The sequence below is a fragment of the Lucilia cuprina genome, chromosome 3 (assembly GCF_022045245.1).
Source record: "Lucilia cuprina isolate Lc7/37 chromosome 3, ASM2204524v1, whole genome shotgun sequence".
Classification (NCBI taxonomy): Eukaryota; Metazoa; Arthropoda; class Insecta; order Diptera; family Calliphoridae; genus Lucilia; species Lucilia cuprina.
The window spans coordinates 61,964,135-61,987,026 of record NC_060951.1 but is presented as its reverse complement, the minus strand read 5'-3'; the positions used below and the strand labels follow the sequence as shown (position 1 = coordinate 61,987,026).

The 22,892-nt window shown below is 29.7% G+C and overlaps 2 protein-coding genes and 1 long non-coding RNA gene across 4 annotated transcripts in view; 2 read left to right on the top strand and 1 right to left on the bottom strand.

The window, feature by feature from the left end:
- Positions 1-22,892, bottom strand: part of LOC111675316 (E3 ubiquitin-protein ligase highwire) — a 73,909-nt gene that overhangs the window by 3,772 nt on the left and 47,245 nt on the right. The window contains exons 18-22 of the mRNA XM_023436046.2: positions 5,565-5,678; positions 5,381-5,489; positions 1,946-4,964; positions 1,722-1,885; positions 40-1,663 (exon numbers count right to left, since the gene is read on the bottom strand). Of these exons, the coding sequence (XP_023291814.2) occupies positions 40-1,663; positions 1,722-1,885; positions 1,946-4,964; positions 5,381-5,489; positions 5,565-5,678 (5,030 nt within the window). The remainder of the gene's footprint in view (positions 1-39; positions 1,664-1,721; positions 1,886-1,945; positions 4,965-5,380; positions 5,490-5,564; positions 5,679-22,892) is intronic.
- Positions 13,527-16,356, top strand: LOC124418778. Its single transcript, XR_006940202.1, has 2 exons — positions 13,527-14,458; positions 15,421-16,356. It is a non-coding gene; the product is annotated as an uncharacterized LOC124418778 (long non-coding RNA).
- Positions 16,488-22,892, top strand: part of LOC111675317 — an 18,531-nt gene continuing 12,126 nt past the window's right edge. For both annotated transcript variants that reach the window (XM_046946170.1, XM_023436047.2), the window contains exon 1: positions 16,488-17,112. In XM_046946170.1, the coding sequence (XP_046802126.1) occupies positions 16,522-17,112 (591 nt within the window). In that variant the 5' untranslated portion in view covers positions 16,488-16,521. The remainder of the gene's footprint in view (positions 17,113-22,892) is intronic.

Here is a 22,892-nt window from a genome sequence, read left to right as displayed (position 1 = left end):
GAATTGAAATGAACTAAACTAGAACTGAATATAACTTACCAGTTATTAAACGAAATACCCGCAAGGTTTCACTTTCGCAAATTTGCTGCTGTATCCTTGTAGCATTAGTCAACTTTAAATTATATTTAAAAGCCTGTACCTGCGAAGAATTATTAGCCGACAACTCATAAGGATTAACCAATTGATCGCCGGAACCACACATAGCAGCTGGCAAACCCAATAGTTTAATTTGTCTCACACGTAAAGTATTCTCGGGACCAGTAAATTCCAAACGGAAATGGGTAAAATTATCATCATTTATTTTGGCCGAAAGCCAAGTACAAGCTTTAGCATCCACTTCAATGGATTTGATGAGACTAGTGTCACCCAAAGACTGGCCACCATAAAACACTACTGAAGAGACTTTATTCTGTATATCACGACTGTTGTCTATGTGTATGAGTAGCATTTTACAGCAATATGTCAATTTATTCATGGAAATTTCTATAATTTTACTTTTATTGCGATCTTCTTCATCGCTTTCCCAGAAGGTCTCAGTGGAATTGTCTGTTAATGATTCCGCCATGGCCTGACGTGAGGAAACGGTAACCTCAAAGTGACCATTAAGATCACTGTAGTAAATAATTTTGCCTCCCGCATCAGGTATAGGATACAAGTCTTTAACAGCTGTTACTTCTTTAGGATCTAGATCTTCATTTAAACCAAATACTCCAGGATTTTCATTTTGTTCATCAGATTTAGAGAGTATTTTGGAAATATTGCCAAACACATGGGAACTGTGAAGAAATTGATGATCTGTCTGACGAAACCGTATGCCAAAACATTGTATAGAAATGCGTTGGAGAGGAGAACCCAAAGGTAGATATAAAGTCAAATCTGCTACAGATTGTAAAAACGTATGCAAACTTTCTGTGATCATATATGAAAGACGTCCACTTATTTGGGTATAGGAGACTGGATGTTCCAATGCCGGCTCTAATTCATCATATTTACCATCCACATGTTCGGTAGCTGGTGTGGGTGTTATGCTTAGTGAAGACACAAACCACCACATAAGATCATGTAGACAAACACTTTGCGTAACCGATCTCAATAGCCAATTTAAGGCCTGCAGAGAATAATTGCGACAAGTGGCTATACGTAGTGATCTTTTCATGGCACTGCGTAACTTTTTTAAATCATGCTTCTGGGTTATGAAAGCCATAGCGGGCCTTTGCAGTAAAACACTAATTTGATTAGCGGCCTCGGCGTCCAAATTATTTCTTTGATTTTGTTGTTTACTGCCTTCGAAATCAAGTTTTTGTTCTTTATTTAAGGAGTCATTACCCTCAGCTTCAGCGTTAGCTGGTTTTTGCACCACCGAAGTGGCAATTAACATATGTTCTGGCACTAAACGTCTTAAATTTTCCGAGGGATAACAGATCAAAAGCGAACCATCACTTTCCGAGGTGGAATTATTACGTTTACGGAATACCACTTTGGGATAGTATGATTCTTCACGTTGATTTGTAGCGATTTGTTGTTGAGCTATACCCCAACCTTGACCCATGGAGTAGCTGCGATGAAATCGTGACAGAGTGCCACTAGTAGACATGCAATTGGCTTGGTTAGGATTGTCATAATTGGTGGGTTCAGAAGATTCATAAGAGATTTCCGAAAGAGGCTGCAATTTAGAAATATGTTTTAAATTCCATTTTTTGAAATAGAGGTTATCAACTCACCCTATCGAAACCATTTTCATTGGCACCCATGCCAAAGATTTCATATGGTAAATCTTCTTTATTGGCCGGACCAAAAGTTTCCAAACAGGCAAATGTTTCGGGAGCCAACCAAGGCTGTTCTGGTGAAACCGAACCCCCAAAACTTTTGCGATATATCACATTACCTAGAACAAATTAAATTCTCTTTTAATTTTATAAATTCTATTACAAATCTTTTAACTCACCTCCGAATTTATTAGTAATCCTTAAACCCACACGACTGTGACGTTGTGTATCTGCCCTGCTGGTACTGGGTTTGTTCATTTCACTCATATTAAAATGCTGATGTTCCACTACCACTGGCATTTGTTGTGGCGAACGTTTGCTGTTCGAAGTTGCATGTCCGGCAGCTGTATGCCCCGAATCAGTGGGCAAATTTGAAATGTTAGAAGACAGTTCCAACAAGAATGTAGCATTCTCTCTCATGGTGGTATAAATCTCCGAATTGGCTATTAAAGTTGTAGTCTTAATGCCAAACAAATTAAGCTCCGTACCAGGGCCACCCGCATTTGTATTATTTAAATTATTGGTGTTTTTATTGGTCGATATGTATTTGTCACGACAGCCGTCACACATTAAAAACCAGCTAGAGGCTCCTTTACCACCCTCACCACAATTTCCAGCCCAACCTTCACAGAAAATACCCACACTATTGTAACCCTTTCCTTTGGCAGATTTACCACAACCAGGATGCACAATACGCATGTGATAGGTTACGGGAATAGGTAGAAATATCTGACATATCTCACACCAAGAGCCATCATCTTTTTTCTTCTTCGATTTTTTGTTTTCCTTGTCTTTAGCAGTGGGCTTTTCTTTACTACTATCGGCCGTGGATTCACGAGAATGGAATCTTTCTTGACTTAGAGAATTCGATTGCACAATGTGCACACAGTTGGAGCAGATGTGTTCCCATAGATAAACCAAGCTACGCAAAGCTGGCGGTAAGACTGTCACCACTTCTGGCAAGGAATGTAGTTTTTGTTTCTCTCCCATATCGTCGGGATTGTCACTGGACTGGCCTTTGCGATATTTACGATTGTTTACCGAAAAATTGCCACTTTTGGTTAAAGTTTCCAAAGTGGAGGGTCGTATGTTGAGATAATTTCCTGCATTAGCCACTTCCACTGAATGCCTCTGTTGAGCCTTTTGTTCTTTAGACAATTGCTGTCGGCCTTCACTATGATCTCTTCTTGTAATTACCATAGTACCCTCTTTCGGTAGGTTGGGATGAAATTTAAGAAAACTGGCACATGCCATAGCATCATGCACTACACCCTCATGCCAGAGAAAAGCAGCAAATACCGCCCGTATACTTTCAGCAAATGAGGGTGGCATAGCTCTTTTTATGGGTCCCATGGGATTTTTCTTGGCCGGTGCTGCTTTAAAGAAAGCATTTTGAGGAGCATTTACTGCAGCAGAACCTACAGGCTCAGGCCATATGGGAGGACTGGAATTGTCAGTGCTGCCGGTCGAACAAGTAGTTCTAACTTCTCCAAATAAAATTTGATCTTGTGTAGTGCTTCCACCTCCTGGGGTAGTGGTGGTGATTTGCAGCAAATTCATTTCTTCCTCCAAATTCGAAATATCAGATTCTTTTAAACCTCCCGTATCCGAAGAAGAGGAGGGAGGCCCTGCTCCCACACCGCCACAAGATTTTCGTGTTGCTCCTCCTTTGCGAGCCGAATGTTTGGGTGTAGATAGCAAAGCAGCAGTTTGACTAGCAGTGAAATGTGTTTTCCTCATATTACTGATATCAAAATGTGCACCCTCTGACTGAGAGGAATCATCCTTAACGCTACGAGCTGAATTACTAGAATCTTGCGTCATTGACACTTCCGATGTTTCCATAGAACGTACACTTGGTGTTTCCGACACTTTCTCTTCGAAAGGAATTTTAATAGGACTACCCGAACGTTGTGAACTATTGCCATTGCTCGTACGTGAGTCCTGACCACCCATGACTCTTACCAATTCCCTTACAGAAACTGAGGCAATTTCACTCATATCCGAGGGCTTGAAGGAATAATCCCTAGGAGAATTTGGTTCATTATCACCCTTAAACCACTTCTGTAAAGCCTGTAATTTAATAGCTCCTCCACCCACAACACCAGCTATAGCAGAACCTATTTGATTAACTCCCGCCGAATTAACGGAATTGAAGGAATCCTCTGATTTTGTTTCAGTTGCACTACCAAATGGTTGTTCTGGTTTGGAATCGGTATCGGCACATATAAATGGATTGGTGGAGACATGAGGAAAATCGGGTGCTTTTGATGAGGTTGAAGATATAGCAAAATCAAATACATTTTTCGAGGGCGATTCCGGTTTGTCATTGGTAGCAGGAGGTGATTCCAAAGAAGCTGTAATAGGTTCTAAATTATCTAAAATATCTCGAGCTTTTGGTCGATTATCTCCTACCCCAGCGGGTAAAGGAGACATGGGCTGCACTTCGGCATTTGAATCAGTTATATTATTATCATTGCTAGTAGCTGTTGCATTCGCTGTAGTCGGTTCAACTACCGGATGTAAGAGAGTCTTAGCCAAATGTTGATTGTATTGTAAACACCAGGCCTCCGTAGGATACCAACCCATGGTGCAATGTTGTCTTATAGATTCGGTTGATAATCTCAACCATACACCATCATCATTTTCAATTTCATCTATGAACGATATAACGCCATTCAATTTGACCACGCCCACTTGTTCGGACTGTAAAGTGGGATGGGATCGTATGCGCAAACCAGCAGTATTTTTGGTATAGAATTTCCTTAGTTTGTTAGGAGTATGAGGGTTTTTCATTACTCTCTTATGAGCTGGTGGTGGTATGCTGCCCTCTTTTACTTCCACACGATAAACTTCTTCCAATAGTATACCATCTATGGTAACGGTTAGACAATAACTTCCTACCGCATTGGGTGTCCAATGTACACTAAATGTACCATCTTCCATATCTTGAGCATAAAGAGATTCTGTGACTCTCGTTTGTATGGGACTGCTGTAACGTAATTCTTCGAAGGAGTAATTATTGTAGGATTTCATAAATGTTATGGCTTTGAAACACATTTTCTCCTTAATTGTTGGTTCATAATTTTGACGAGGTGGGGGTGCTATACCTCCATAATAGGTTTCAGTTTGAGAGGCACGACGTACCTTGATGTTTCCATTGCCTGAGGAGCCGGTAGGTATGGCTTTGATTTCAACCTGTTGATAATACAAATTTGAAATTATTTTTTTTTTTTTTTTTTTGGAAAAAGGATCATATATATTAAGTGCTGCTAATCTGGACAGATTTTTATCGATGAAACATGAAAGCATGTTTTGATAAGATTCACTTGAATTTGGTTTACTGAAAAATCAATTTTAACGTTTAAAAAGCGAATATTTTTAAAAAAATTACCATTTATTATGTTTTTAAATAACTGCTTTAAATGCATTTCCTGTTCATGAAAAAAACTTTCAACAAAAGCTTTAATTATTTGACGTACAAATGCATATGCATGTAATTTCGCTTTGAATATGACAACATTAAATCTAACCACATGGCAACAGTGTTTACAGTAAACAGGTGGTTGTAAATGACCCACTTTGAAAAAAAAAAAAACAAAACTACAACTTACCTTTAGTTCAGGCACAACTATAGCATCCCCATATTGATCTCGTATAGTTACCGTAATTTGTGTTGGCCAACCGTAACGTAATGGTTCAGTAATCGTATTCAATTCGCATCTACAATGGAAGGGGGATAGACAAATTAAATTGGGTTGTTGGGCATGTTAAAGAAGCAAATAACAAATAACTTACTTATTGGGATCTAAACGTGGTTCAGGTTGCAGCCAGGCGGCTAAACGGGCGCCAGCCGAACCAGGAGCACCACTTATGAAATCCTTTAAAAATTGACGTTCATTCGATTGGGATCTACAAATAGAAAAAATAAACATAAAATTTTGTTATTTCAAAACTGAAAATATGCATGCATTTTTTTATTAAACTATTTGTTTTCAATAAAGATAACCCTAAACCATAAAATCTATTGTATTTATACTGATAAATAGAAAACCATAAAATAAGTGTTTATTTTTAGGTAAAAACCCTTATTTTATAAACCAAAACACATTGTCCACGATATTTTTTTGTTATGACAAACAAATAGATTATTTAACACAAACATTAACAGTCATATACCTAACCTAATGAATACGTACATAGTTATGGGTAAACAATGTTGTTATCAGTTATTGAACTTTATTTTTCAATATTTTCGAATTTATTTCAATGCATTCCCTTATACACACTCCCTACCTGGTTAAGTAGCAATTAATAAAATCAAGACAAGTTTAGTCATGTCTTAAACTTATATAACCACGTCGTGCAAATGTTTAACTATTTATTTATTTCATAATATTGTTAATATTTAATAACAATAAATATTAAACAAAATTTGAAAAAGTCTTGCCTTAGGGCGGGTTTCTTACTACTCAGTTAAACTAGACTTAACTTGCTGTTAAATTAAACTCGAAACACAATTAGGCGGACTTTAACCCGTAATTGTGTTTTTCATTTATGGTTCTAGTTCAGTTAACTTTGTTTGTTAACTTTGTTAACTTTGTTTGTATTGCCAACTTTTCCGTTAAAAACATAAACAATGAACAGCTGTTTTTTGCAAATATCAGTTTTGTAAAATGTTAAATTTTAGAAAGAATCTAACTAAACATTTAAAAATATAATAATATTGATAAAAGAAATCACAAAATTACTTTTTACTTAAAACATTTAGTTTTTCTTCTTCCGAATTCATTATTTTATTGTTTTTGTTGATTGTGTTTACTCACTTATAACTTAGGTTTAATTGACCAATTACACTTAGAGCGGGTTTCTTACTATTCAGTTAAACTAGGCTTAACTTGCTGTTAGATTAAACTCGGAACAAATTGAGGTGGACTTTAACCGATGTTTGTGTTTTTCAATTAAGGATTAAGTTCAGTTAACTTTGTTAGTATTGCCAACTTTTCACTCAAAAACATAAACAATAAACAGCTGTTTTTTGGAAATAATACTTTTGTAAAATGAAAAATTTTGGAAAAATTTAAAATAAACATTTAAAACAATAATAAATAAAACAAAACAAATCAGAAAATTGCAATTAACTTAAAATATTAAGTTTTTGTTCTTTCGAAATCATTGTTTTTGTTAATTGTGTTTTCTCATTTATAATTTAAGTTTAATTGGCCAATAATACTCAGTTAAACTAAGATAATAAGTAACGTTATTGTTTACTTAAAAACACAAAACACATATATTAAACTATGTTCAAACAAAGTAGATTATCTTTATCTGAAAAACCAGTCCTTAGTTAAACTAAGATAATAAGTAACTGTACAGATTACTGTACAAAACATATATTAAACTAGGTTTAACCAAAGAATGAAGATTATCTTTCAGCCATGGAAATGTGAAATTTTGAAATGGTACTAACTTATAACAAATTTAGTACTTTTTAGGTTTTAAAATAATAAACTAGTTTTTCGTTAAACTATAATTTCATTATAAACTAGTCTATAGATTAGACTAGACTATAGACTGAACTACAGAAAGGCTTTAAGCTCAGTTTACATCACAACCTAAAATTTTAGTCTCTAAGTTAAAAATTTTTGTTGGTCTGTGCGATAGTTTGTATGTTGTAAACTATAATTTTTTTTATTTTGAATTAATTAACAAAACAATTGATAATTTCAAACGGTAGCTGCATACACACACATATACATATATACATAATTATCGTCAATTGTTATTATAATTTTTATTATCATTGATTGTCTAAATCACTAAACAATAGTTACAATTATTAGTCCCCGTAAGTAAGTACATATTTAACTCTTACTGATTTTTTTTAAACGGAAGATATTACAACAAACAAATATGTATGTCTGTATTTATGTACTAAACAACAATAAAAAATATATAAAATTTATTTGTTATGACAGACTTTATGATAATGCATCCGCATTTATATTTTTCACTTTTTTTCTTGTCTCTTCAAAAATATTAGGGTTATTACTGGGGTGTGTAAAATACTAAAGGCTTCATAGATTATTGGACTGTAGTCCTTGGCTTCTGATATTTGGTTTTTATGATTTTAGCAGCTTTACTTTATTTGCGAACAAAAACTTTCAAGTTTCAAAGACTAATAAAAACAAAAAAAGTTTCCTAGTGTGAACCAGGTCTAAGCATCGCAAGCGGTGCTCGAACATGTCGGCGGATTTTGACATTTTATATTCTTTATTTAAAGCGTATTTATCAATTTTAATAAATTAAAATTAATTTAATGATGAAAAACTATAAAAACTGTAAAAAACTCGAAGTTTTTTCAAAATAAAACAAAAAATTGACGCTTCGCATATAGCATGAAGCGTAGAATGCGAAGTAGGTATGAAAATCAAAAACAAATTTCGAAGATTAATTATAATTTAATCCCTAATCCTTCTCCTAAAGATTGACCCTTAAATTTCTTTACTGGGACTTTTAAACAGAAAAACTCTTATGTTAAGACATTAAACTCTTATACTTACACTGAAAATAATACATGCTCAACATTACGAAAAAAATTACAAGTAACTTCTATTTTCGTAATATTTACAAAAATTTCGTGTATAATACGAAATATTATTTAATAAAACCATTTTCTATTTTAACGAAAGTACAAAAAACTTTCGTATTATTTTTTTCTTAAATTTTAGCGAAATTAAACATAATGATATTAATTATATTATGATTAAATAAAACTACAACAATTTTATAAAATTTAAGAAAAAGTATAATATTATTCACGAATTGTTTTCATAAAAAAATTGAAAATTCGTGTGGAGAATAATTTTGAACTAAAATTAGAAAATTTATTTTAAAATGAACAAAAATGTTTGAATACATTAATATTTCGTAAATTTTACCATAATTCCCTTTTTTCAATTTATGTAAATTATTTTTTTCAAGAATATTTTGCATTATACTAAAATATTTCGTACAATTTCGTATGTATTACGAAAGAATTTCGTGGTGCGAAACAACGAACGATTCGTACAATGTACGACATTTTTCGTATATATTAGGCATGGATTTTTTTCAGTGTAGATTTTAAACTGAGACTAAAAACTCTTTGAAATCCTTGTAGGTACATAGATTTTACTTAAAAGTCTTATACAGATGCTTAAGACGTCATATGTGTAATACTGAGACTTCAAAGTCTTATACTGAGTTTTCAAATTCCTATACTAAGACTTTATTATACATACTAACATTTAGATGTGTTATACTAAGACTTGAAAGTCTTATACATACATGATATGAAGGTGTTATACCCAAATTTTCAAAGTCTTATACTAAGACTCTAAAGTCTTAAACAGAGACTTCAAAGTCGTATTATTTGCAAAAAAAACAGCTATTCATTGTTTATGTTTTTGAGTGAAAAGTTGGCAATACTAAAAAAGTTAACTGAACTTAAATCCAAAACTGAAAAACACTATAATCGGTTAAACTCCACCTAACTTTGTTCCGAGTTTAATCTAACAGCAAGTTAAGTCTAGTTTAACTGAGTAGTAAGAAACCCACGCTAAGTCTTTAAAGTCTTGTACTAAAAGTTCTTATACAAAGAATTGAAAGTCTTATACATACAAAGATTTAAAAGTGTTATTTTAAAATTAGTCTTAAGACTCTTAAAGTCTTATACTGAGATTTAAAAAGCTTAAACTAAAACTAAAACTTGAGGTTTTTACCAATACTTCTAAGTCATATACTAAGACTTTAAGGTCTTAAACCAAAACTTTTAAGCCTCACATTAAAACTTCCAATTCTTATATACAAATTTTAACCATTTTCAATCTCTAATCTGAATACCCCTGTTAATTTTGTAGATTTTCTCAAAAAGTCTATAAAATACTTATACCAACACATTAATTATACACGCATTCAAATAAAATGTATTGTAATGCAAAATGTTGCTGAAATTATTTGACGTTGCTATGGTTACAACGTAGAGCAGGCTATACGTCTGTCTGACAGTTGGACGTTCAGTCAGTCAATCATAACAAAAACCTTTGACTAAAGTTTAACAAAACTAAATTTGTTTAAATTTATACTTTTGTAAAGTTATTAGTGTCTAGTACATACTTACATACATATACACTACAAACACATAATTATCAAATGTAAATTTTTTCTATACAACAATAATAACAACAAATCACTGTTTACGAATATAGTATGGCAATACTGCTGGACGCAGTAGAAAAATAAAAACATATAGACCATAATAATAATAATAAAATGTCATTAACTTTGAAAACTGCAAATAAAATATGTAAATAAATCGTTAATTTTTATAAAGAATAAATAATATGTAGTATGTATGTGTATTTTCAACATCTACTGTTTACTTATTTAGATAAGCCGCATATTTATAAAAAAAAATATATATTTCTTTTGAATTTTACGAAAATATAAGAAATATAAAGGCATTGATTTATTATTTATAAATGTATTTAACAGCAGTTAAGCTGAGATGTTTGAGGAATGAGAGGAATTTATTTAAAAGATAAACAAATATTATATTTTAAATATTTTTAGTTAATTGTAGTTTGTAATGTACTTGAAGGTCAATGATTAAAACTTAATAAATAGTTGTAAAAACCAAAAATTGGTTTAAACACCATTTTATAAACCTCACATGTAGAGTTATAACTTTTTAAAATAAAACTAGTTTTAAAACTAATTTGTCGGCAGATTATGTTTTTAAATAAAGCAATTTTATAAAATTAACCTGTTACCGTTACTTTATCAATTACTAATACCAGTTATAATCAAGCGTTTAATTAGTTTAACTCCTACGGTGGCAATTAAGCTCACAACATCATTGTCATTGTATAGTTTCAACTATATCTTTCCTTTCCAAAAGGTTAATGAACAAAGTTCATAGTTTACATCTCTATAAAATATTTATAATACATCCGGAACAAATACTTAATAAAATGTTTCCAACGAAATTAAACACGATCTGATCTCAATAACCAAGACAAATAGAATCAATCAATTACGATACAATCAAACGTGGTAGAGACGTAATAGAGAAAAACTCGTAAGTTAAATTTAATAATAACAACCGGTATTACTTTGATGTAGAGACAGACAGACAGACAGTCAAACGAACGGACGGACGGACAAACTAACTTCCATATATTAAAGAAGTTTAAGAAAAATAAAACCAGTTGTAGAAAATAAATAATTTCATTTCTTTTGATTCATTCAAAAGAAAAAAATTCTATTACAATCAATTCTAACTTTATTTGTTCGATTGACGAGTCAATGAACAAACAAAAAAACAAACAAAATCTAGTAGATAAAGCCAGAAAACTTCTAACTGATATGAACTACAAGAGAAAATAATTATAGTTTTCTTAGGAAATTTTCATTCATAATACTTTAAGCAAACAATTCGTTGACAAAATATTATATTTTTTGGGGGGTAAATAATGTAATGTGGTTGTTATTATATCAGAGAATAATGATTGGAAAGAAGAAGTTTTAAAAACAAAAAATATTTGGACAAGAATGGATTGAATGTGTGAACGAAAAATCTCTTAATGAGATAAGATAAGAATACCTGCTAAGACTTTAAATTTTATACTTTATACTTTATACTTTATACTTTATACTTTATACTTTATACTTTATACTTTATACTTTATACTTTATACTTTATACTTTATACTTTATACTTTATACTTTATACTTTATACTTTATACTTTATACTTTATACTTTATACTTTATACTTTATACTTTATACTTTATACTTTATACTTTATACTTTATACTTTATACTTTATACTTTATACTTTATACTTTATACTTTATACTTTATACTTTTTACTTTGAGTATTGGATATATGTATGTTACTTCAGATTTGAAGAAATACACCTAGCCCACTATCGAGTCTATTGTACTTTGCTTTATCAAAGTCTCTAATGAGATTCGAACCCTCGACATCTGGTCTGATATACTAGAACATTACCAACTAACCTACCGGAGGCACCAGAAAACAAAAACATCAAAATCGTATACTAGGACACAAAAGTCCACACTTCAAAACCTTATTTTATGACAGTAAGACTTATTCTGAGATATTTGTATGTATGTTATATTTAATTTTCATAGAATGTTAAATCAAGGGTTGTAAACCCGTATAATTGTATATTTTTATGAGAGAAAATAGTGATATTTTCAAAAAAATCAAACAAATTTCCGAGAAAACAAAACTCCCATTTTTTATTAATAGCATTTTTAAACAGTAAATATTATTTGAGAAAAATTAAATGTTTAGCAATATTTCGTCAAGAGAAAGTATTCAATGGATTTCATAATTTAAGAGTGACATTTGAGAAGTGATACTTTAGCAACTCTGTTACGATATAAAAGATTTTATTGTTATTTTTTAAAAACCCAAAGATGTGATTTTTATTTTTGTCAATTTATTTAATGATGATGATTTTCAACCACTACAAATATGAAGCCATAAGTCTAGAGTAAATGAGGAGACTCCAGCAGCCGCTATTTAAATACAATTAAATTAAATATGTTGGACTACATAGTTGTATGTGACAACAACTTCGACAAACATCAACAATTTCAATAACAACATAATTTATCAGACTGGGAGGGATATTTTTGGATTTACTAAGTGAATGCAAAAGATACAGATAAAGATACATACATATGAATATACATTATGTAAACAAAAATGTTTATGAAATAAAACTTTAATTATAGTTAAAAGTCCATATGTTTGGAAAATAAAAAAAATGAGAGAGGGAGGGAGTGTGTAGCGGATTTATGGAAATGCAATAAAAACATAAAATTTTTGTATAAAATGCCAGACAGTTTTTGGACGGACAAAGGTCTAAGAGCGAATAACAACTATCTGACAGACAATTTCATCATTGAAAATTTGTAAACACCCCATTATCGGTTAAAACGACTGCAAAAATAACAAGACTAGAAATACAACAACAAGTAAAATTACACATTGTATTCAGATATTCAGAGAAAGAATAACAAAGGAAAACTGAATAAACTAGAGGAGTAAGAAGAAGCAGAAGAAAAGGGCAAGTGAAAAATTATCACTCCAAGTGGAAACAAGTGCTGTGTTTTTTACAACATTATTATTGGGACGGTGAAAAAGTGAAATGGAAATTTCTGGAATAATTTCCATATTTTAAAAATAGTAGATTATAGATTTTATTTTTAAAGAAAATTAAAAAAAAAAAAACTTTTTAGAAAAAAAATCGTTAAAATTTTTTATAATTTTGTTAAATTTTATAAATTTACTTTAAAAAAAATTCTTTTTTTGAGAAAATTTCTTAAAATTTTCCTTTTTGGGAAAAAATGTGTTAAATTTTTTTGTTTCGTTAAATTTTCTTTAGAAGCCTATTTTTGTAATTTTTTTCTTTTATTGAAAATTTGCGTTAAACTTAATTTTTGAGGACAAAATTTTGTAAAATTTCCTTTAAACAACATTTTTATTAAATTTTCTATTTAAAGAAATCATTCGATGAGAAACAGCTTTTTTTCGTATCCAATAATTCTTTGCACTTTATGCACGTATGGTGGACAGACTGACGATGACTTTGTTTATGCATGCATTGTACGACTTTAAAAAAAAAATATAAATTTTCAGACACAAATATACACAACAAAACGACAACAAACTGCAGGAGAAGCAAAAAATAAAACTATTAAAAAAATCTTAATAAAAACAAGTTTCTTTTTATTCTAAAATTACTGTTTTTTACTGGGACTGGGGATTTTCTTTTTTTTTTTCAATAGTGAATGTGTGTTGTGGAGTTCAAAACCAACCACTGGCAAGCGAAGAAAACGTTCTTAAAACATTCATTGTTCCCAAATTGGAGAGACAACTACAATAACAAGAAAATAATACAAAAATAAACAAGATCAGCTGGAATCAAAAGCAACCCAAAGCAACAATTATAACAACAACATTAATGTTTTTTTTATAATTCTCAAAGCAGACTTTAAATTCCGAAGGGGGAGTCAGTTCAGTCAATCAAACAAATTTCAAAATTTCATGAAAGGGAGTATTAAAATTTTAAAATAAAGAGCATAAGAAAAACAAGAGAATTTGTTATTTTGTTATAAAAATCATTTGTAGAAAGGAAACAAAGAGTTTTTATATTGAAACTTCTACATTACCACACATTCACACAATTAATTCACATACACAGGCGCACACATTATGGGAGTATCTGTGTGTGACTGCAACTTTTAATCTAAAATGAGTAAAAATGTAGCCAACAAATACTTAATATGTAATAAAAAATATGAACAAAAATATATATAAAATCTATTTTACTAACCAACCCGTATAATCGCATTAATATTTGTTGTATAGTACCCCACATTGATATTAGGTGGTTGAGGAAATTTGTAGCCAGATTATTAAAAATTAATAAGGCCGGTAGAAAAGTTTGTTCAGAAATAACTTAAGAAAAATTTGTAAAGCATTTGAACTAGTAGTTTTTATAAGTTTTTAACTTTATACTTCAAAGTAAGAGTAAGTAAGGTAGGTTAGTAGTTAGCGTTCGAGGTTAACAGTGCGGAGGTCTGGGGTTCGATTCCCACAAAAGGAACTGGTAAACTTTAAAATTAACTTATTATGTATAAAGTATAAAGTATAAAGTATAAAGTATAAAGTATAAAGTATAAAGTATAAAGTATAAAGTATAAAGTATAAAGTATAAAGTATAAAGTATAAAGTATAAAGTATAAAGTATAAAGTATAAAGTATAAAGTATAAAGTATAAAGTATAAAGTATAAAGTATAAAGTATAAAGTATAAAGTATAAAGTATAAAGTATAAAGTATAAAGTATAAAGTATAAAGTATAAAGTATAAAGTATAAAGTATAAAGTATAAAGTATAAAGTATAAAGTATAAAGTATAAAGTATAAAGTATAAAGTATAAAGTATAAAGTATAAATAAGTATAAAGTATAAAGTATAAAGTATAAAGTATAAAGTATAAAGTATAAAGTATAAAGTATAAAGTATAAAGTATAAAGTATAAAGTATAAAGTATAAAGTATAAAGTATAAAGTATAAAGTATAAAGTATAAAGTATAAAGTATAAAGTATAAAGTATAAAGTATAAAGTATAAAGTGGAATATAGTTTATACGAATGGCTGCACTAAGTTTCATTAGTCTAAACTTACATATGTTTATCCATATGTTTAGGCTTTTTATAAAACTGTCCATGGTCTTGTATATAATCTGAACTATAACTTAAACCTACGTTTATTCTATAGTCTAGTCTACAGTAAAATATTTATTTTCATATACAGTGTGATCTATAGCGTATTCCTTAGTGTGTAATATAGACTAGTTGTATAATTCTAACAATATCTGCCTGCCAAGTTTAAAAAACATAAAATATATAATCAAGTCCTTAAACTTTTGAAAACTACCTAATATCACGTACATTGGCATAAACATACATTTCCAACTGGGTTACATTGTTTTTTTTTTTTTTCTTTCTTTCGAAACTAGTATTCACATTCATTTACAATACAAGTTTTGTTTTTATGTATCCACATAGTATGTATATTCAACTAAACCATCCACATCCATCCCAGCTATAAGTTAAACTTGCTGCATTCATGTAATGGTTGGTTAAGGCGATAAGATACACTCTATAATTTTTCCACAACAATAAGAAAAACAACAAAATAAGAGGGAGAACAACAATATAACAACGACAATATGATTAATACGACAAACAAAAAGTCACATAGTCAAACTGTTGCTTAAACTATTAATAAGCAGCAACAAAACAAACAACCTGCAAAACTTTACTCTCTCTCTCTCTCTCTCACGCTCTGTCACTCTTTCCACTACAATTTCATGCACGTACGTGAGTTTTCTGCTAGTGCGTGATATTTTATTTATAAAACTGATGTGAGAAACTAAGAGAAAACACACATATTAAGAGAAAACAATAGAGCATAGAAAGAGAGTGATATTTTGTAGAAAACTAGAGATACAACTAAGATAAAACCGCTAATGTAAAATGATTTTATGAACAATCATTTAGTTTTAAATTTAATACGATGGTGATCGCATCGGTTGAGTGATCGATTGGAAATTGTGAAATTAAAACGAAGAAAAAAAAACGAATTATTAAAAAAACACAAAATTTCAAAATAAAAAGAATTATGAGTAATAAATTTGTATAAGTGCCTTGTATGGGAAATAGAAAAGTGGAAAATTTAATTAAAATGAAATAGTAAAAGCAATATGAGTTAAAAATTGTATTAAATTAATCAATTAATTGTTTGAAATATAAAGAAAGAAAACAAAAGAAAAAATATTTATAATATTTAGAAATGTTTAAACAAATTTTTGTATTCACAAGTTTGGGTGAAAGCTTAAATTGTTTTGAAATTTAAAACAAGTTAAAAAAATTAAAACAAAATTGTGTGTCTTTATGTCTGAATGGCTAAAACGCTAATTACCTAAAAAAATATTACAAAATGTTTAAGTTTTAACTAAATTATAATTAATAATAAAAAAAATATCAAACCAAAGAAAAAAATCACAAAATTTATCACAATTTCATAATTGTATTAAATTATAAAACAAATAACAAAGAAATTGTATAAAAAAATAATTAAAACAAAAAAAAATATTGATAAAAAATATGATCCGTCCTAAGAACACAATAACAACAACAGCAACAACACCCTTAGCCAGTTTTACAACAACAACGAAAGTCAGAACAGCAACAACAACTTCTACAATGTGGGTCATTGTCCAGCTTTGTTTTGTTGTAATACAAATCTTGGCGACTTCTGTTCCCCCTGCCCACTGTGATAAACAACAACAACAAGAAATACCAACATTATCGCCAACAACAGCCAACACTCATTATATACGTTCCCAACAGGGTGATAAACTATTACATCGTGTAGCCCGACTAACTACACTAGATCAATATGCTTTACTCGATCACAGCTCCAACTCCAGCAGCAGTGGCAGTGGCAGCACCAATCGTGATCGTTTAGCCAACACCGCCAATTATATGGCCTCCTATGGTTTGCGCACTCGTTTCCAGCCTCAAAAATTCTATTCGAAAAAAGAACGCTCTTCGGCGGCCAATGCACAAAAGGGAAATTTGGTCAGTTTGAATCTAGTCAGTGATCCGCCAAAAGATATTTGTAATGGTTATTGTACATGTGAGCGTAAAAATGCATTTATAACGGTGACTTGTGATTATCAAAAGAATCCCAGGGTGAGTAAAGTTTTTTATACATATATAAAGAATAGTATTATGTATTTAAGATTTTGAACTGCAACTCTTAGGAATCTATGGAAAATTTCTCTATTTTATAAATATTGATCTAACTTTAAAAAAAGATAAAAATTTGTTATGAAATGTTTGCGCTCGTTTGAAATTCAAATAAATCTTTATCTGTTAGTTTAGAAAACACGGGTATTATAATATATCACCCTGTTTGTTTTAGTTAAAAATTTACCGTAAACAAAAATATGTTTATTGCATGCAAAAAAGTTGCATTTCAATTTAAAACTCGTAACTGTTGTTTTTTTTCTAATTAATTTTAATTAATTAATTTAATTTATTCTTAAAACACAGATTGTAAATAGCAACAAAAATCTGTGTTTGGTTCATGTGAAAACTTAAATCTATAGAACAATGTGCGATTTGAAAGCTCTTTTCAAATTGTAGTTGCTTTTGGAAAACATATTTTAATTGAAATTATTTAATTATTATAAATTAAATTATCATAAAGTTATCAATGGCTTATATTTGATTTATTAAACCATGCTTTCATTAATCAGCTAGAGACAAAAGTGTCTTGATGATTCTATGTATGTTAACCGTATTGTAGGATTTGTGAATGGTTGCCGGTGACAGTTTTATATTATATATAAGAGCTTAAAAAGCTCTTTTATAAGCTTCCGCGATAATACATATAAGAAAAGTATTATTGTGTTATCTGTTCTTAACATTAAACGCTTCCTCGTGAGCTTTTAAGTTCTCTAGCTTTTACGCCTAAGTAACCATAAAAATGAAAACTTACAAGAAAACTTATTTGCCACTCTCTGTCGATTGACTGCCTTAAATCATTTCACACCCAAAAAGCTCTCTTATAAGCTTTCGTGATCTGTACTGTAAGCAATCATAGATCATACAACTTCCCTAAAGCTCCCTCATTAGCTTTTATGTTCTCTTGCTTTAAGGCGTAAGTAAACATAATAATGAAAGCTTACAAACGGCTACTTTCTGGCGATGCCTTTTTAAAATCAATTGTATCCTAAAGCTCTCTATAATAAATTCTTCAAATTCACTGACTGGTATCTTGAAGATTTTGAAACAATTATCACCAAAAAGCTCTAAGCTTTAACAAACACGTAAGCTTTCCCATAACAACAAAAAACCCTTCAGAAAGTTTGTTTCTCAGTCCTTGAATGTCTGCCTATGTCTGTTTTAAATCAATTGACAGCCAAAAATCTCTCTTATGAGCTTTCGTGATCAGACATGTTAGAAAAACATTATTGTAACCGATATCTGCTTTAAAGAATAAACTAAAACTAACTGAACTAACATTAAACAATCACAGATCATCTGACTTCCCTAAAGCTCTTTCGTAAGCTTTTATGTTCTCTTTCTTTTAAACATAACTGTGAAAACTCGCAAGAGAACTTATTTTCTGACGATGCCTTTGTAACAAATATCGACTATAAACTACAGAGTTCACACTTGTATAAAAAGCCAGAAAAAGAGTGCTTATTTGTCGCTTTCCGAGCTAACCGATAATAGATTCTTAGACTTCTCTGCTTCTCATCTATCGCCAAAAAGTTGTTTTTTCCATTATCAACAACGTAAGATTACACATTTGTAAACAAAACAAAAAACATTATTAAAACCCTTAAGAAAGCTTTTTTTTCAGTCCCAATTTAAACTGAACTTTATGTAGACAATCACAGGTTCTTTGAGAACCCTCTTGTTCTTTGAGGACGTTCATGAAAATCCGTTATCGGAAAAAAGCTGACACATGTCTAAAATTCCCAATTTAAATCGAAAGCTCTCTCTAAGCTTCTGTGTTTTGCTTTATTATAAAAAAAGAAAATCTTTTAATTTTGTTGTTGCAAAAGCCCACTTACAAAGGTCTCCTAAACTGTAAATGGGGGTTCAATTGATTTTGTCACTCACGATCAACATGATCATAGACAAAACTTTCTCTAGTTTGTAAGGATCAACAATAAACTTGTTTTTGGGCTTTAGCAATGTAAAAGCTTAAACCAATTAATCTAAAGTTATAAAATTACAATTAAAAGCTTTCAAAAAAAATCACTGTCTTATAAAATTTCCAATAAAACAGGCAATTTAATATGATAATTTCAAACTAAATATAGAATTTATTTAACACAGAAATCATTTAAGCATATAATTGAAAAATATCAAATAGCAGAATTTGTTTTAAAGAAATCAATTAGTCATATACATATGTACATACAAATGTATGTATATAATTTTAATAAAATTTTATTCAGATAATCATACCTTTATCAATCAATTAGTCATACATATATGAAGATATTTTCACATTCATTGATCTTTAATTAGTATGAAATTAGTATAGTAACGATTATTAACTTTATTAGATTACACTTTAGAATATTATATGTTTATTTCAGTAGAAAATGTTAATAATATATTCGAATTCCTCTAAGATATATTTAATTTTCTTTTTTTGTTAATGACTCATTTGCAAATTATTTATCAGGTGCGTTTTTAAACAATTTCTTCATTAAAACGTTAAACGGTCATGTTCATAAAAACTTACAGTTACAGTTTTAGAGAGCTTTTATTATGCCAGATGCATAGAATTTAAAGAAATTATAGCCAGAAGCTTTTATGATTTTATTTAAAATGGAAGACCTATATGTAATTCCAATAAGTTTTACCATTTTTCTACTTGTAACCAATCGTAGAAGTACTTCTCTTATTGGGACCTGTATTATATATCAACGATCGGTCAAAAGCTCTAATTAGAGCTTTCAGGCTCTCTGGCTTGCACGCCTGCGAACCGTATAAAATATAAATTAAAAATGTAAACAGTAAAAAGGATTGTAATTGTTTGTCTATGCTTTTTATAATTCAGCGACAAATAGCTCTTTCATAAGTTGTCACTTTAAGGAAACAGTTCTGTAACTCTACGTCTATACATGTAAAATTCTAACTGACGTTGAACTTACCTAATGCAACCATTATGATCTTTACTTTTCTTAAATCGATCAAATTTCGATCTCACTTAGCAAGCATTTTTAATAAAAATCAAATATTTTCGACTCCAAACTGAAGTCTCTCTTAAAACCGGTTTAGATATACAAGTACAAATCTACAGTGATTAACAGTCTTTGAACACCGATCGCTTTGCTCTTTAGCTTATAATTTTTGAAGTTTTTTTCAAGCCATTTCATAGCTTCGGATCTTTGTTAAATACGAAAAGGAAAAGGAAAGAAATTCAATCGCATTTAAAATATGATGATCTATACTCATTGATCTCTTTTCTTTACTCTAAGTTGTATTTTTTTTTTTTTATATTTCTAGTTCATTGTCTAGTCGTTGCTACGCTATGTAATTGTAAAATTATAAAATCGAATATATTTTAAAGGAAACTCTCTCCCAAGACTCTCTACTAGTTCAAGTATTTATGTACATTTACAAATGTGATCTACACTATTTGCACACTGATCGCTTTGATCTCTTTTAAGTTATCGTAATATCGTGACTTTGTTTGATACGAAAAGAACATTTTTTAAAATGATAGTCCCTCTAATGTGATTACCACTCTTTGGACACTGATCGCTTTGCTCTCTCTTTGAGCTTGCATGTTTAAGCTTTTTAAACCATCTTTAAGTCTTTCGAAAATACAAAAAGAACACTGATCACTTTGCTCTCATATTCAAATACATTTGCTAATGTGATCTACACTCTTTGAACACCGATCGCTTTAGTCTCATATAGCTTGCAAAATGTGTTCAAAACACTATGGTCCAACCTCTTTCCAATCTTATTTTTCTGAAATTTTTTAGTTCTCTGGTATAATTTAAAGCTGCTTCAAGCATTTTTTAAAATCTAATGTTTTTGTTTATTTGTTTAGTTTTTTTGTAAAAGCTGAGTCTTCAAATGTTCTTCTCATTTTAAAAATATTACTTCAAATAAATTTTACATTTTCTTAAATTTCTGAAATATCATAAACTTTAAGAATCAATTAATAGCAACAAAAACCATTTACAGTAAATAAAATATCTGGCTTTTAATATTTCTTATAAATGAAACTGAACATTTGACTCTCGACCCTTTGCATGACATTTTCAAATAAAAATGTTTTCATACAATTTTACAAAAAAAAATCTCAAAACACATGGTTTTTGTAACAAAAAAAAGGAAAAATAAACTTAATTAAAACTAAAATAAAAAAAGCTAAAGTAGTTTTATTAAATAAAATATAAAACAAAAGAAAAACTATCAAATCGTCTGAATATATATATATATATATATAATGATCGTTTTGAAATCAAATTGAAACATTTAAACTGTCAAAGTTGATGTATGAAGTCACTTCAAATATTTACTATTCTATAAGAAGAAAATTATCTAAAACAAAAAAAAATAAAAAAAGAACTCTTATTACAGAATTTTATTTTAAATTTAGACTAGTAGACAGTATTTTCCACAAAATTCTTCTTCTAACGAACCGGAAATACACGCATATAAAGACAGACGGAGAGGGAAGGGGAGTTGTACGGACAGACACTTTTACACATTCATTGAAATGAATCTCTAATAAGAATTTTATTTTAGTTATTTGTTTTGTTGATGATTTCTATAAATTTTTCTATTTTCTGCTCTTGCTTTTGAGTATTTGATTTTAGACATGATATAGAGCAGTTTGTTAGATGTTTTTTTTTTTTTTTTTGGTATTTTTTGGTTAAAAATGCACGTACCACGCATCAGACACTTTGATAATTAAGTATAAATTATAGTTCCACTTTCAGCATTTGATAGAGTGGATTCCAAGTGTATGTCTGTCTGTCTGTCCGTTAGACTGTATATCTTTTCCTTGTATAATGACGATAAATTCTATTCTTTCGTTTTTTTTATTATTTTCTACTTCATTTGCAACGCGTGCCATTTATGTTTTCTTTTCTTCAGCAGCACTTTCTATTGGAATATAGACTAGACTAGACTCTTGTGGAAAAGTTTTCTAATTTTAGTCAAATATTTTTAAAAACTAAAATCTTTCAGTTTTTTTTCTAGAAAATAAAAGTAAAAGATTATAAAAAAATACATATTGTCTTCCTGATCTTTAATAAAATTTTGATTTTCTTTTCGCTTATTATTTTCTGTTTGAAATTTGTAAAGCTTTTGATTTTTATTGTAAGTTTTTTTTCTTAAAGAAATTTCCAAATATTTTATTGTTTACCTTTTTAATATTCTTTTTTTATTTAAAAGAATATTTCTTTTGTTGTTGGTTCGTTCGCCTTAAAAAAAAGACAATTTTAATTTCCATAAAATTTAAATTAAATGAGCTTTTAAATTGAAATTCATTTTCAGCGTATATTATTGTCTTTTATTTTATTTCTTTTTAAAGTGGCAAGTGTGTGTTGTTTGTTGCTTCGTTTGAGTAGTTTGATCAATTCTCAATTTTTATTCAGTTTTTCAAATAATGTATTCATTGATGAGCTTTAAAAGCAAGGTCGTTAATTTTTAGTTTAACCTGATTTCTATTTTATAGCATTTCTATTTATATTTTTTATATTTAATTGTAATTTAGAAATCTTAAGGAAGATGGCTATTCCATTAGTTTGAGAATCTTCACTAAACATCTATAACTCTAGGTCTATCAAACCGATCAGTTATAGATCTATTCCAGTTCCTGTTCTAGTTCTGTTCTAGTTCTGTTCTAGTTCTGTTCTAGTTCTGTTCTAGTTCTGTTCTAGTTCTGTTCTAGTTCTGTTCTAGTTCTGTTCTAGTTCTGT